This window comes from Hippoglossus stenolepis, chromosome 7, assembly GCF_022539355.2.
Source record: "Hippoglossus stenolepis isolate QCI-W04-F060 chromosome 7, HSTE1.2, whole genome shotgun sequence".
In the NCBI taxonomy this organism is placed as follows: domain Eukaryota; kingdom Metazoa; phylum Chordata; class Actinopteri; order Pleuronectiformes; family Pleuronectidae; genus Hippoglossus; species Hippoglossus stenolepis.
The window spans coordinates 8,073,188-8,088,152 of record NC_061489.1 but is presented as its reverse complement, the minus strand read 5'-3'; the positions used below and the strand labels follow the sequence as shown (position 1 = coordinate 8,088,152).

Genomic DNA, 14,965 nt, shown 5'->3' with positions numbered 1-14,965 from the left:
CTCGACCGTTACATTACTCCGTGAAGAAATGAGAATAGAGAAGAAGAGCTTGTTTTATTCTTGATAAGGCATCACAACTTTACAGTACATCGCCTCACACATCCATGTTGTCTCGAGTCAGACAGACAGAATAGAAAAATATAAATCGACACCAACGATCACCATGAAGCTTTTTTTTTTTAAACAAGCATACATTCTTTAAACTTATGTTTTGTTTTTAGTTTCCAGCCGGGGAAAGACAGAATCGTCAAAAGGTGAAAATACTGTACAGAGTGGCTGGAACTGGTTTCTCTTGTTCTTTTCTGAAGTACATCCACAATGTTGTGTGTAACAAAAACACTCATCAGTATCTGCTTTTTGATGGTGCTCTGGAAAAGGAAAAGTGTTGGACCAACTTAAAAAATGACTGCAATTGGTAACACACAAATTGATTATGTTTTTTCAAATTAAAATGTGCGATTGTGTGTGTATAACTTAAAGCGGAACAAACTTGATTCCTTTCTGTGTTACCAATTGAAGTATTTTCTTATTTCCATGTGAACAGATCTGCAGCACCATCACACCGAGGTTTCTTTTCGCTGGCAGCCGGTGAGCTGACCCCACAGAACCCCCAACAGTCAGGCAGGAGCTTTTTCGTCCCTCAGGTTGACGTGTACCGAGTGTCCACCAGGGGTGGCTGGGTGGAGGTTTAATGTGACGGCAACATCCTCACTCATGCTTTAATCATTCAGAAGAGCCCTTCATCAAACATGTACTTACTAATGACTTTACTTCTTGTTTTTGTTTTCAAGCAAAAAGGGGAAAGCATCTCGTACAGTTCACTACAACAAATAGTGTTTGCGTTGACATCCTGAGATGAGAGCATGCATCATTTCCACAACACAACATGTCGGGTGGTAAAAGAGAAATTTACAAAAAACGTAAAAACAAAGACTGAAGGAATGTTTTTACATCATATCAACACCATCACTACTGTATAATTAATGTGCAAATGTTTGGCAAACTTATAAAAGCATTTACTAATGTGCGAAGCTATTCAATTAACATAAAACTGTAACATACAAAAGCTCAGCTTGATTTACTAGTATACAAAGTGCAAAACATCTCTTCCTTTAACACTGCTCTGTGCTTATTCATACAGAAACAAAAGAAAATGGGATTGTTGGAATGCAGTTTTCATTTGAATCCACCCAAATGCGTCCAGATAGCAGCAGATAAATTCAGTAACCGTGACACTGATGATAATACGTGTTTGTTTTTCGCGTTTAAACCTCTCAGAAGAAGGGGGCGCAAAATGGAAATCAACAAATGCCGGCGATGTCACCAGCACGTCCTGTTCTGATAGGCACAAACACAGAAGGGGTCCAGCAGAGACCTGTGGGACGAAACACAAAGATATTAATTTCACATCTTCATATGTGAAGGATTCCTCTTTAAACGTAAACTTAGTTTAATGCCCTAATCAAGGCAGTTTTTAAATCCAGACTGAAGTCTTCTTTTTTATTCACAAATGGCTTTATCTAAACTATTTTACAAAATATAAGGGTCATACCATCATTGTATTTTATTCTGTTTTTATTCATTTATCATTTTACACATTTCTTTCAATTTTATCTGTATCTTTCCACTTATTTGAGATGTTTTATGAAGAATTTATCCTTTTTATTTCATGTACCTCTTTTAATCTCTTAACCTAACCCATCCCATCCACACCAAACCTCTGCATATCTGGTTACCTGCCTGTTTGCACTGCTTTATACTCATATCTAGAAAATGTGCACTAACTTATACATACATATTCCTATAGAGTATACACTTTGGCTTTATACTTGCATTCTCTTGTGTATATAGTTTTATAGAAATGTGTTTTACTTTTTATCTGAAGCTCTGTTTAGTTTGTTTTATTTAAATTTAATTATTGCTCTATTTGCACTGTCCCAACACATTTTACTGCAGTGTTTACCCTGTGTTGACAAAAAAAAAAGAAACTTTATTCTACTCTTTTTAATCTGTTTTATTTTGCCTGAATTTTTCTTTTAAAATATGCTTTTTTATTTTGAATTTGTGTCTGTGTTCTTTTTAGTGTCCCTGTATGAAATGTGCTTTATAAATCAAACTGCCTTGTCTTGAATTGAAGGTTCCGACTCCAGCTGGTTATGCCTCGTGCTCGATGGTCATCCCTTGGTTGCTGGCACCTAAACAGACACACAAGTGGAATGAAATTATTTAATCTAAGTTTTAAAACGTCTTATTGTTTGTATGTAGTCAAGCAGCTGAAGAAAAAGACACCCTACCTTTCCGTTCTTTCTCCGCTGCACTGTCACTGTCTGTCCAGGAAGGGGTGCTGGCGAGCAGTCGACTCTGGCTCTCCCTCAGAGGTTTGGAGGGGAACTGGCGGCCTTCTGCTGCACTGGAAACACAAACCTCCATGAGCAGAGATACAGCCAGGAATTCTGGGTCCCCAAATAACCTCCTCCATCTTGGAATACATGCTCCTAAATCCTGTGATCTGAAGGATTGATTTAGAACTGAAGGCCATAACTACTGCATCATTAAACTGACAGGTTAATAAACCACCAGGGGCTGCCTCCAAGTAACATGTGCACACACTGTTGTTTTCCCACACAGAACTTGAGTTGACGTTTGAAAAGTATGAGTGAATGTGTGTGTTTTTGTACTCACCCCTTGTTGGCAGGGTTGGATTCTGTGGGTGAGGAAGGCTGCTCAGGGTCCGCGTTCACCAGACAGGACGGGAACGAGCAGCCGTCACCTAGACTGAAAAAACAACAGAAAGAAAAGGAGGAGGTTCAGTTCGGTGTTTAAACAATGAGTGAATAACTCCTCAGTTTATATGAGATTATATAGATCAGTAGAATCTTATGAGTCAAATTTTTACCTTAATTTTTAATAACGAGATTGTGAGTTTTCTCACAAACCTTTGTTTGTCTGTTGGTCGGTTGGATTTGTTTGCAGGTTTATGAAAAAACTAGTGGGTAGATTACCATTAAACTTGGTAAAAGGATATATATATATATATATATACACATACATATTTGTCAGGGAAGAACCAATAGAATTTTGGTGCAGATCCAGGTCAGGGGACAGATCCAGGATATTATTTTCACTTTAGATTAGATTAGATTAGATTACACTTTATTGTCAGATTCTCTTCTGAAATGTTTTCGTGCATCCCGAGATGTCCATTGCCTCACATCAAGACAAACATATAATTACAGAACAAAAACGATTTCTACAAACATTATAAACAAGCAGGTGACATTGCATCGAACATTTAAAAACAAGTGGCTACAGTGCAATTCCTTCAACATTCAGTGCTTCGACTACACCGGAACTCTAAGGCCTACTTAGAGCTCAAGCTCTGATTTAACAGTTTGACAGACTGAAGAAAAAAAGAGTCCTTCAGTTCAGTCGAGCCTCTGAATCTTCTGTTAGATGGAAGAAGCACTTTCTGTAACGTATAGTGAGATTTTCAAGATTGTCCTTGATTTCCCACAGAACAACTCATGGATCTTGATGAAACAAATCAGGCATATTTAAGGGACTGATATTCTGTGTGCATTTTGGGGCGGATCCAAATAACAATCTGGTTCTAGAGAATTTAAATGTGGTTTCATAAAGAGAATGTTGGGTCTGTGAACTCTAGTTAAATATGTAACAAATAACTGCCCCTGAACCTTTCCAACTCTAACTGCACATTAATAGATGAGTTTATGTCTTTGTCAGAGCAGATGGAAGAGAAATGAAAGAACACGTCTGACATCATTTTTATACTTATTTCAATCAGATATTATCCTGCAGCGTTTCACACTGACAGCGCTGCCAATCTAAGAGACCATATAATTCAAATCTCAGCATCTCCACAGGTTACAAGTTGGATTTCATGCTTACTGATCTAAAATTAGTCCCAGCCACACTGCAGAGTCGTGGCTCTCTCAGCAGAGCCTCCAGTCTCTGACCTGACTGTCCTTCAGTCTAGACTCGATATTACACATCTCCGGGCTTAGAAATTGTAAAATAACCTGCAGGAAGAAGTTATGAATAATTTCTGGAAAAACAAACTTGCTTTATTAGGTTTGTTTTCTTATGTTGTCCACCTTGAATCTTATTCTGCCTCTTTTTTAATCTTATAATCTTTTTATTTGACTCTTTGACTATTTTGACTCAGTTTTCTTTCGAGTATATTTGGCAGATGACCTCACCTGGAGAAAATGGGAATAGGCCAGTACTTAGCTTCATCACCAAAGACCTGGCCGAAGTTCTTACTGCAGCCCAGACTGAAACCGTTCTTGTCTATGCCGTGACGAAACACCGGCGCCCGTACAGCTTCTGAGGGGACACACATGGAGAGGAAGAGTCAAGATAATAATATAATATAACAATACCTTTTTTACATAGCATCTTTAAAACACGGTTTACAAAGGGCTATATATATATATATATATATATATATATATATAAAACATGGCATTTTAAACTCATTCATTTTACCCATACATGCCTATATACTTATATATAACAATCTATATAGGTATGTATGTATATATATGGATACATCTATTTCTATATCTCCTCATACTAATATAATTCTCTTATACATCCTCATGCAATATTCGTGTGCCATTGCGCATTAGGTAAATTTCTCCACCAACAATAGGTCCATAGTGAAAGGTATACAGTATATCATGTTGATATTCTTAGTATTTTTTATTAGTTTTTTATTCTTATTATTATCTTTTCTATTCTCTTGTCCACCTCATTCCGACTATCTGCTGCTGTAACAAGTGAATTTCCCCAGTGTGGGATTATTAATATTGTATCGTATCGAATCTTATGGCATCGTATTGAAATGAAACGTATCCTACTCTATCCTATCGTATCATATCTTGACAGACAAAGCAAACACAGGACACTCTGGGGTTATAGCAAAAATACCTTCAGAATAATAAAAACAATGAATAAATAAAAGCAATAAAAAGGACAGCACATAAAGACACATAAAAGCAATAATAAATAATAATAAAAAGAGTAACAGCAATTAAAGATAAAAAAGAGACAACATCACACAAGGCCCAGTCTGTAAACATGGCTTTTAAGACGCGATTTAAAAGAATCCACTGAATCTGTGAGCCTTATTGTTTATAGAGCTTTCACCGCGGCTCATTCAGACCACTGAGCAACACATGAACGTGAATGAATGAGGCAGCACTGAATGAAAGTGCCATTGTGGTACAGGTGCAGCACTTCTCGGACCTGTTCCTCCGGGTGTGACTTCTCTCCCTGCCGGTGTCCGTTACTAAGCTGCTTACTGCTCTGAGCCTCGTGTCTTTGCATTACACTGTAACAGACTCCTGCATATGGATAATCCACCCCCCTCAACACACGCAGACAAAGTGCGCTAGTGTTCACACATAATGAGAAACTGCTCCATCTGATGAGGGCCCACAGAGGCTCGTCAAATCACTGCGCTGATGAGGACGGTGACTGACGGTGGGGGAAAATGCAGTGACACATCCTTCATCATTAGTAGGATATTTAGTAAACAGTGAGCAGACTGGAAGAAGATACTCAGGCAAACAGAGAGAGCTGCTGTCCAAAGGCACGCTGCAGCTACTGATGGAACACACAACAAACACGGGTCTGAAGTACGCCACCTACCGAGAGTGGATCTGTTCTTGCACACGAGCCAGCAGTGGTAGATGAAAAGAGAGGCGAGGCTGACCGAGAACATGGAGGCCGAGAAGAAGAGGAAGAGGATGTGGAACTTGGCCTGAGTGTCTGGGAGGCCGTTCTGAGGGGGAGACAACACATCAATCACTGATACGCAAACACACAGTCGACACTAAAATGAACTGTGGGGGTGGAAATCTGGGCTCTGAGCTGGATCTGACACATTTCTACTCAGCTAGTCTACCAGGGGCTTTTTAAATCACTTCTACTTTAGTGGCACTAACTAGTTGTCTGGTTCATACCAGGTACTCTCTCAGACGGAAATGTGCTCTACCTCCAGCCTTGTGAAAGAAAAATCAAACACCACACAGCATGAAACACAGAATACATGATATGTCACAACCACATTAACATTTCATTAGAGATCTGTGCCGACACAACATAAGTTATATTTACCATCCAAAATTTAATGAAGTATTGAAGATCTGTAGCAGTAATAAAAAGGCAGTAGAGCAGCGAGTACGCCAAGAACAGCATGAAGTACTTGTAGTTGGAGAATCCCACACAGTTGTTCACCCTGAAGGAAAGAAGGAGACAAACAAATGGGGAAGAGTTGGTGTCTAAATATTAAATATAAAAATCACAATATTCATTGTATCTACTCAAATGAAGTATAATACTTAAACCAAGTAATTTCCCCTAGTCAGTACATTGTATCTGTATGTTATTACACTTGTTAACTAGAATGGGATTCTATACCTCCGCCAAAGTTCAACAGTTCCACATGGAACCACATTTAAATTCACTAGATCCAGATTTTGATGTGGATCTGCACCAACCCTCATTTATATCAGTTCCCTAAACATGTCAGATTTGTCTGATTCTGTAAGAATTTTAAGAAAATGTTGAAAATGTCCTATTCCAAAATGTAGAAAAAGACAGAAAGTGAAAAAAACTAATCCTGGATTTGCCTCCTAATCTAGATCCACACCAAAATGAAAAATGTCCCTGACTCATATCACATCCTTTTACCAAGTTTTGAGGTAATCTGTTCAGTAGTTTCTACGTAATCCTGCTAACTAACAAACAAAATGAAAACATAATCTCCTTGGTGAAGGTAAAAATAGAAGAAGTATCCACACATTTGAATCTGAGCTCCCTTCAGTAACTTTCCAGTTTGTGAGAACACTTTTATTGTATTTATGATAAGTGTTTTGTGACCAGCACCGATCCTGTTCTGTACATCTGCATTTGATTGAAACTTGGTGGAGCTGTGGGTTATGGGCCAAGGAAAAACGATTTGATAATGGGGACAGATCCAGGAATTTATTTTTACTTTTGTAAACATTGCAAGATAGGATGTTATCATTATATTATTACCATCCTTTATATTTATTTGAATAATGCAGAGATCTTTATGAAAAAAAATCTGGTACACTGTATGTGAAGTGGTAATATCTATGAACCTCTGACATTGTAAACAGTTTACAGACATTTCTGTAAAATGGCGGATCCCAACCCATGAATATGCAATATGGTGATAAAGTGGCCGACCAGCAAATCAAGTATGTGCTCTCTGAGTATATTTAGATGAACATGGTTACCAACATGTTTACAGCAGGAGAAGAGTACAGGCAGAAAACAAATCCTGGAACCTATTGTTTTATAAATCAGTAGAAAATCTGTGTGACAACTGATTCTCATGTTCAGTCATCTTTTTATTCCTGGTTCCCCCTGGGTTTGAAAACCAGACGTGGTGCAACAACAACATGACAACGAATGCAGACGAACAGAATGAATGTTCAGCAAGAAGAACTGGAAGCAGATTTGTTTTGTCTCCCTCTGCTGCCAAAATCTGTCAACTGGCAGGATGAGATGTTCAGTCCTATCCAGTCAACAAGCTGTTTGTCTATTCCATGTGTACAAGCACTGTTAGTTTGAATGTGACCGGACAGTGTGAAAACCACACATCTGAATTCTGAGGTGTCTCAAATAAAAAAGTATATCGGACAACACAGCATGTGAGTACAGCGGCACAGTGTCACTGATCTGAGTTTTAATCATGTGAGTGTCACTACGTACCAGGGGCAGTGGTGATCCATCTTCAGGATGCATCTGTAACACAGCAGGGTCAGACGTCAGTGTAATCGAATCTCCCTCCCTCTGCCAGAATGCAATACATCGTGTTGTGTTTTCTCTAAAGGTGCATGAGCAGAGAGCCGTACTTATCACACACTGAACAATGGTGACATCGATCAGGCTTCAGCAGCTGGCAGCGGTCGCAGAAACGGATTGCTGAAGGAGACACAGCCAGGTCAGTCACACAGCAGCAGCAGCCTCTCCTGACACCTGACCCCGGACTAACAAGCTGACGGGGGGGAACTGAGCTGCTGTTCTGCATCTGCACTGCACTGTACTGTACCTCCAGAGTTGGTGCGGGTGTAGATGGGCAGATCCTTGGCTATCCTCCTCAGGATCTCCTGCTGGGACTCTCCACGATCTTCACGCTCCAGCAGCTCCTTGTCAGAGAAGGACAGGTGGAACTATGTGGGGCAGAACAGAGAGAGAGAGAGAGAGAGAGACGGAAGACAAACAACACCTGTGATTTATCAAGAGCTCGACTGGTGAGCAGCAACATTTGATTCTAATGATTTATCTCAAACAGTCAAACATGGATAGATGGATGGATGGATGGATGGACAAATAGACAGATGGACGGATGGATGGATAGATGGGTGGGGCATATGAACGGATGGACGGATGGATGAATGGATGGATGGACGAGAGACGGATGGATGGATAGACCGATGGATGGAATGGATGAATGGATAGATGGGTGGGCAGGTGGGCAGACAGACGAATGGACGGACAGAGAGACAGATGGAAGGATGAATGGACAGAAAGATTGATGGACAGACATTTGGATGGATGGATGGATGGATGGGTGGGGCATATGAACGGATGGATGGATGGATGAATGGATGGATGGACGAGAGACAGATGGATTGATAGACCGATGGATGGAATGGATGAATGGATAGATGGGTGGGCAGATGGGCAGACAGACGAATGGACGGACAGAGAGACAGATGGAAGGATGAATGGACAGAAAGATTGATGGACAGACATTTGGATGGATGGATGGATGGATGGATGGATGGATGGATGGATGGATGGATGGATGGATGGATGGATGGATGGGTGGACGGATGGACGGACGGACGGAGACGGACGGACGGACGGACGGATGGACGGATGGATGGACGGACGGATGGATGGAAGGATGGATGGATAGATGGGTGGACAGATGGATGGATGGATGGATGGATGGATGGATGGATGGATGGATGGATGGATGGATGGATGGATGGATGGATGGACGGACGGATGGATGGAAGGATGGATGGATAGATGGGTGGACAGATGGACGGATGGATGGACGGACATTTGGAGGGATGGATGGATGGATGGATGAAAAGATGGATGGATCGATGGGTGGGCATATGGACGGATGGATGGAAGGACAGACGGACGGACGGAAGGATGGACGGACAGACATTTTGATGAATGGATGGAACAAAACTAAAGAAATCATAAAGAATAAACATTTAGGCTCCTTGTGCACCAGCAGATAAATGGAGGCAAAGCAACCAGAGCTGCTATTACTTTCAGCCACTTTAGGCCATTTATGATCAAACACTGGAAACAAATAACTGATAACAAGCAGAACAGCACCCATGACATTTGATTCATATTAAAATCCCAAAACCTCAAGTCATCCACTGATCACATCTCATAAACAGTATAAGCTTTCAGTGTGAGGTGTGTATGCATGTGTGCTTAGTCTCAATGGAAAGCAAAAGGAAACAGTGGCTTTTCTTCAGAGATGCATGTGTGTGTTCAGCCTGCTGAGCTGAAGTGCTGTGGTCAGGATCAGAGCCATTAGAGTGCAGCTCCGAGCACTTCCACCGGAAAGTATTATTAGTCTAAATGCAGCGTTCAATCACTCTGCGAGACTGCATTTGTCTGTACCCTGCCTCATCGCCCCAGACAACCGTTAACACTGCGTCACCGAGCAGACACACTTACCTCCTTCAGGGGGTTCATGGGCCTGGTGAAGATGGTTTGCCAGTACGCCCACACAAACATGATGAAGATGGCATGGTACACCAGCAAGAACACCACTGAAGCCAGGAAAAACGAGACATAAATAAGTTGTTTGCATTTAACCATTTATTTACAGTTTGCAGGTTCATCTAATGTAACTAACAAAATGTATATAAGTGTTAGATATCAGGCCGGCCCTCTGTATACACAGTGGATAAAAGCCTGTCTTCAAACATATAACTTCAGTATTGAAAGATAAATCTGATGACCCACTTCCTCTTGATCCTGCAGGTCCAGTGGCTCAGGGCTTGACAGATGTAGAACAGCTGGAGACACTAAAGTCAAAGTTAAACAGCATCACAGAACACTTACCCTTTTTTCCTGTGTCTTCAATGGATTCTGAAAAATAAAAAAGACACAGTCATGTCTGTGCTGAACTACAGACGGTGAAACACTGTGGAGGCCAGTGGGGAAAATCGAAAGTTTTTCTTTTAAACCCTTGACACGGGCAGCGCCTCCTTGTGGTGATGTATGTGTGCTGCATGACAGTCAGTCTGAATTCAAATCAACTAGGCAGAAAAATGCTGACACTGCAAACCCTGACTATTCCACACCATTCACAAAATCAATACACGTGATCCCTGTCCAACAGCTCCACACATTGTTCCTCTCATAAATATTTATATATATAAGAGTGCAAAGTGAGGACATTTTGGCCAGTCCTCATTGTCTCACTCTCTGTCAAAGGTCAGTTTGAGGGTCAAAAACAGTTTTTGGGGTTAGAATTAGGTTTAGGTCAGGGTTAAATATTTAGTTGTGATAATTAAGGTTAGGGTAAAGGGCGAGGAAATACTTCATGCCAATGATTGTCCTTACTTAGATAGAAGTTCAATGTTGTGTGTGTTTGTGTGTGTGTGAGACAGAGGGAGACAGAGAGAGAGAGAGACAGAAAGAAAGAGAGACACCTAAAGATCTGGACTCAGACATAAGAGACGAGTGAGACCTGTTGGAAGATTAGCTGATGCTGTTTATATTGGTCCTGATGTCTAATCAATAGTTAACTGAAAATACACAACCATCCATCTTCCATAATTAGGCTGTAAAGCAGCACGTGCACACACTCACACACTCACACACACACACACAATCATACACACACACACATTGTCATATGTCTCTTTTGAGGACATTAATTTGACCTCTGTTCCCAAAAATCTGATTTTTAACAAGTAAGGACACATATCTTTTCCCTGATTGGACGCGTTGTCCCCAAAATAACTGGACTTTAGTCTAAAATGTGTCCTCAAAGGTAGCATATGATGGATTCGCACACACACATGCACACACACAGCAGGAACTGTGGAAAGGTGAGCCAAGGAGCTGAATCAAGGCATGCAGCCAAAAATCGTGTGCTGCACATTGCCAACATAAAAACCCCAGAGTCCGTCAGTGAAGCTTAAGAGTGTGTGCGTATACGTGTGTGTGTGTGCGTGTGCGTGTGCGTGTGCGTGTGCGTGTGCGTGTGTTTGAGATTAAATGCATCTGCAAGGATGTATAATCTGTCTATGAAAACGTATCAATAAGATAAATGCCTTGAAAACACACTGACTCCGAGACAACGAACACCTGATCTCATATTTTTAACAATGTCGGTCGTACGAGGAAAAACATTTGGTGCTTAAAAGAAAGTGGGTCAACCACAGATGGCTTGGGGTGAATTATGTAAACCAGACAATGGGATTAACTGAGCTGCTGAACGAGAGGTATCAGCTGACGATTCTTTCACACAACTGTCTCTGTGTCTGTCTGCGGAACACATGCTGTCCTGCATGCTGCTGCTGTTTTCATCCTCCATCCCATGTGACTCCAGACCATCACAATTTAGTTTTTGTTCTGCAGGACGCAAAACAAGAAGGGCAAAAGAAATCCCCTGATCAAGCACTGCTGTTGTTTTTGTCGCCCCGCAGAAATCAAAGATGTCTCGATGTCTCATGGACGCCAGCAGACAAAGAGGTGACTCTGGGGTCGGATGCTCTCCTGACCTCTCTGCTGGACAGGAGTGGGTTTGGATTTTTGAATGGGAGGCAAGACAGAGGCACATTTGTACCATGAGTAGAAATGTATAAATTAAAGCCCCCATGGTTCTCTGCAACAACAAACTCCACATTATTGATACTCACATGGTTTATTCAGAGAAATAAAACTGTATTAACTCCAAATAGCCCACAGCCATTCAGTTGTGAGAATTATTATTATCTCCCTGAACAAGGACCTGTTCGAAATCCCCACCCCTTATTGCATGTTGTGAATATATTTTACAGTTTTTTATCTATTTGTGGTTATTTTTTGTCTCTTTGTGGCTGTTTCTCTTTCCTGATGGACATTTTGTATCTCTTGATGTTTGTTTTTTGTCTCTATTGGCTTTTCAACCTTTTTGTTAACATTATAATTTGGTATTGTTTTACTTCTCTTTGTGGCCTTTTTATGTCTCTTCGTATTAATTTTTTCTTATTTTTTAGGTTTTGTGTGTCTGTGGTAATTTTTCTAAATCATTTTGTTGTTTGTGGTCACTTATTTATCTCTTTGTGGTTATTTGGTGTCTCTTTCAGGTTATTCTTCGTCTTTTTGTTGTTTTCTATCTCTGTGTGGTCGTTTTTTGTCTCTTTGTGGTTGTTTTTTGTCTTCATGTTGATGTTTTTTGTCATACAGAGGTTCCAGTCCAGATACTCTGAGTGCCAAGTAAACCGGCTGGGTTCCATCCATGATGTATACCGCCCTCTGATGGGCGGGGCATGGAATGGGATCAATCAGATCGTATGCCATCCACGTGACCCCATCTGACCTCACCCCTGCTGGTGCACCCATGCAGTAACATGGCACTACGCCCCCTGCAGCATCCGTACCCCTGGCTGATCAGATTTAAAGACAAACTTGAAGGTGTATACTTTGCTTCCCCGTTAGGTTGGGCTATAGTTGAATAAGAGAACACACAGTCTGAAAATGGAAGACTCACTTCCTGTTTTTATCTCTGTTAGGTCTCATTAAAACCGTCTCTCTTTCATCCCCCTTTTTGACGGAGGAGATCTTCTTTCCCAGGGAACTGACAAGCTGCCAAATGGAGCAGGGGAGTATAGGCTGCTGAAACTCCTCTGAGACATCCTAGAAACCATTACTCACTATCCAGGTCAACTCTGTTCACCGCTCACCGAGGGGGGTTCACCGTCTGCAAACACACCGTCCAGCGTACAGAGCAGCCAGAGCTGGAGTGTGAAGGAGGGGAGGCAGGGCCTGACTGAAAATCCATTACAGTCAGACCTCTTGCCAAAAGATAATGCTGGTCTTGTTGTGGTGGCGGATATAAATTAAGATAATGAAGCTGGGCGACTATATGAGCCTGAGGCTAATACAGTAAGTCCTCCAGATAGTGCTGATGGGATGGTAGTGGTGGAGGCAGATAATGACTGAGACACTGTGGTCTGATCTAATCCCATTCTGCACAGCTTGTGATACTGTGCCATAAGAATATAATCAGACCTCCTTCACAATAAAAGCAGACGGTCACATCTAATTCTGACATGATTTGAAAATAAAGAAAATATGCTAAACAAATACACACTTCCCCATAACAATACACTCAACTGTTATTGTCATGTGATCGACACTGGGGACACACTGCATAAACAACAAGCCAGACGTAAAAAAACAAAACAATCTGAATCACAAACTGCAAAAACAGAAACATCCCCCACCCCATCATCACACACACACACACACACACACACACACACAAACACACACATGCGCACACACACACCAGTTAGAGCCCCTACTACACACACATGCACACACGCAGCCTGCTCATACTATAACCCAGACAGCTGATCTCTTACCTATGCACAGCTGCAGGACATATGCGTAGTATGACCAGGCCACTATGAGGGCGATGAAGAGGACTGGGATCCAGTACAAAACTCTCTGACAGCCCCGCTTGATACTACGCGAGCCCGACGGTGCCATAGTCTAGGAGCGGATCATTTCTCGTGCGCATCCGCGTGTTCCTCCTCTCCCTGCCCTCGCTCAGTGTGTGTGAGTGTGTGTGTGTGTGTGTGTGTGTGTGTGTGAGAGTGTGTGTGAGTGTGAGTGTCTTCCCGTGGACTGTCACTGCACCGTAGCTCCGGCTCTGATCAGTATAATCGGCAGCACAGACGCAACATCCCACCACCAGCAGCCTCCCTCCCTCCCTCCCTCCCTCTCTCCGCTGCTGCTGCTGCTGCTGCCTCTGCTGCTGCTGCACCGCTCCCCTCTGATCGTCCTGCTCAGCCGCTGGCACAGACTACAACCAAACATCAGACAGCACTCTCACACACACACACACACACACACACACACACACACACACACACACACACACACACACACACACACACACACATTTACGCACACACGTGCACGCACACACACAGGAGTCATGCAGCGCCCCCACAGGTTGCCATGACGTCCGCGGGATGCTGCAAGCCTGGCACATTTTTCAGCCGCCAGCAGATGGGTTCAATAAGTTCATACTCACCAGTGTTCACACAGCAGGGTCTGTTCACGCTCAACACACACACATACACACACACACACACACACACACACACACACACACACACACACAGGTTTGCACATCCTTTCTTTGCAATGACTTGTTTGTTGTGGACAGCCTAAACATAACTTTATCATGCCTAACCCTAACCCAAGTCTAATTCTAAGCCTAACCCCAAAAGCACGACTTAAACCCCACAGCCCCAAATTAAAGATCAGCCAAAATGTCCTCAATCCGAAAGGTATGTGCTCAACATGGTCTTCACGAAGATGTAAGTATAAGTAGCCACACTGCAGATACACAGAACTGTGTTGCATGTTAGAGGAGCTCTGAGTGCAGTTATAGCTCTGCCACAAGTTTCAGTGTTTCTTACACTCTGTCCTCGTTACTTGTGTCAATGTGATGTGACTGATTTAATCAGATTATTCACATGTATATAATGTGGTTCCAGCAGGTGTCAGGGTTGGTGCTGACAGCATATGGCAGTGTGGGTGGAGGCCTGCAGGATCCACCTGCTTCTGCAACTTTCACACCCAACTGCACCTGCAGGATCATTCTGCCGTCCTGCGGTACATCCTGCAGCCC

General features: G+C 42.2%; 1 protein-coding gene across 3 annotated transcripts; it reads right to left on the bottom strand.

Annotated features, from left to right (window-relative positions):
- Window positions 1-39: 39 nt before the first annotated feature.
- Window positions 40-14,032, bottom strand: zdhhc2 (zinc finger DHHC-type palmitoyltransferase 2). Of its 3 annotated transcripts, none has more exons than XR_004697162.2 (14): window positions 13,686-14,032; window positions 10,168-10,194; window positions 9,778-9,872; window positions 8,111-8,231; window positions 7,914-7,983; window positions 7,771-7,803; window positions 6,145-6,265; window positions 5,991-6,029; window positions 5,677-5,809; window positions 4,221-4,347; window positions 2,683-2,775; window positions 2,295-2,405; window positions 2,121-2,195; window positions 40-1,375 (listed from the first exon to the last, which is right to left on the bottom strand). XR_004697162.2 is itself a non-coding variant. In XM_035160807.2 (14 exons), exons 1-13 carry the CDS (start codon window positions 13,810-13,812, stop codon window positions 2,155-2,157), a joined length of 1,143 nt encoding a protein of 380 aa, XP_035016698.1. In that variant the 5' UTR covers window positions 13,813-14,031; the 3' UTR covers window positions 40-1,375; window positions 2,121-2,154. The 3 variants fall into 3 exon arrangements, 2 of the variants coding, with proteins under 2 accessions (XP_035016698.1, XP_035016699.1); XM_035160807.2 differs by having other exon boundaries at window positions 2,295-2,410; window positions 13,686-14,031; XM_035160808.2 differs by lacking the exon at window positions 5,991-6,029 and having other exon boundaries at window positions 2,295-2,410; window positions 13,686-14,031.
- Window positions 14,033-14,965: the final 933 nt, after the last annotated feature.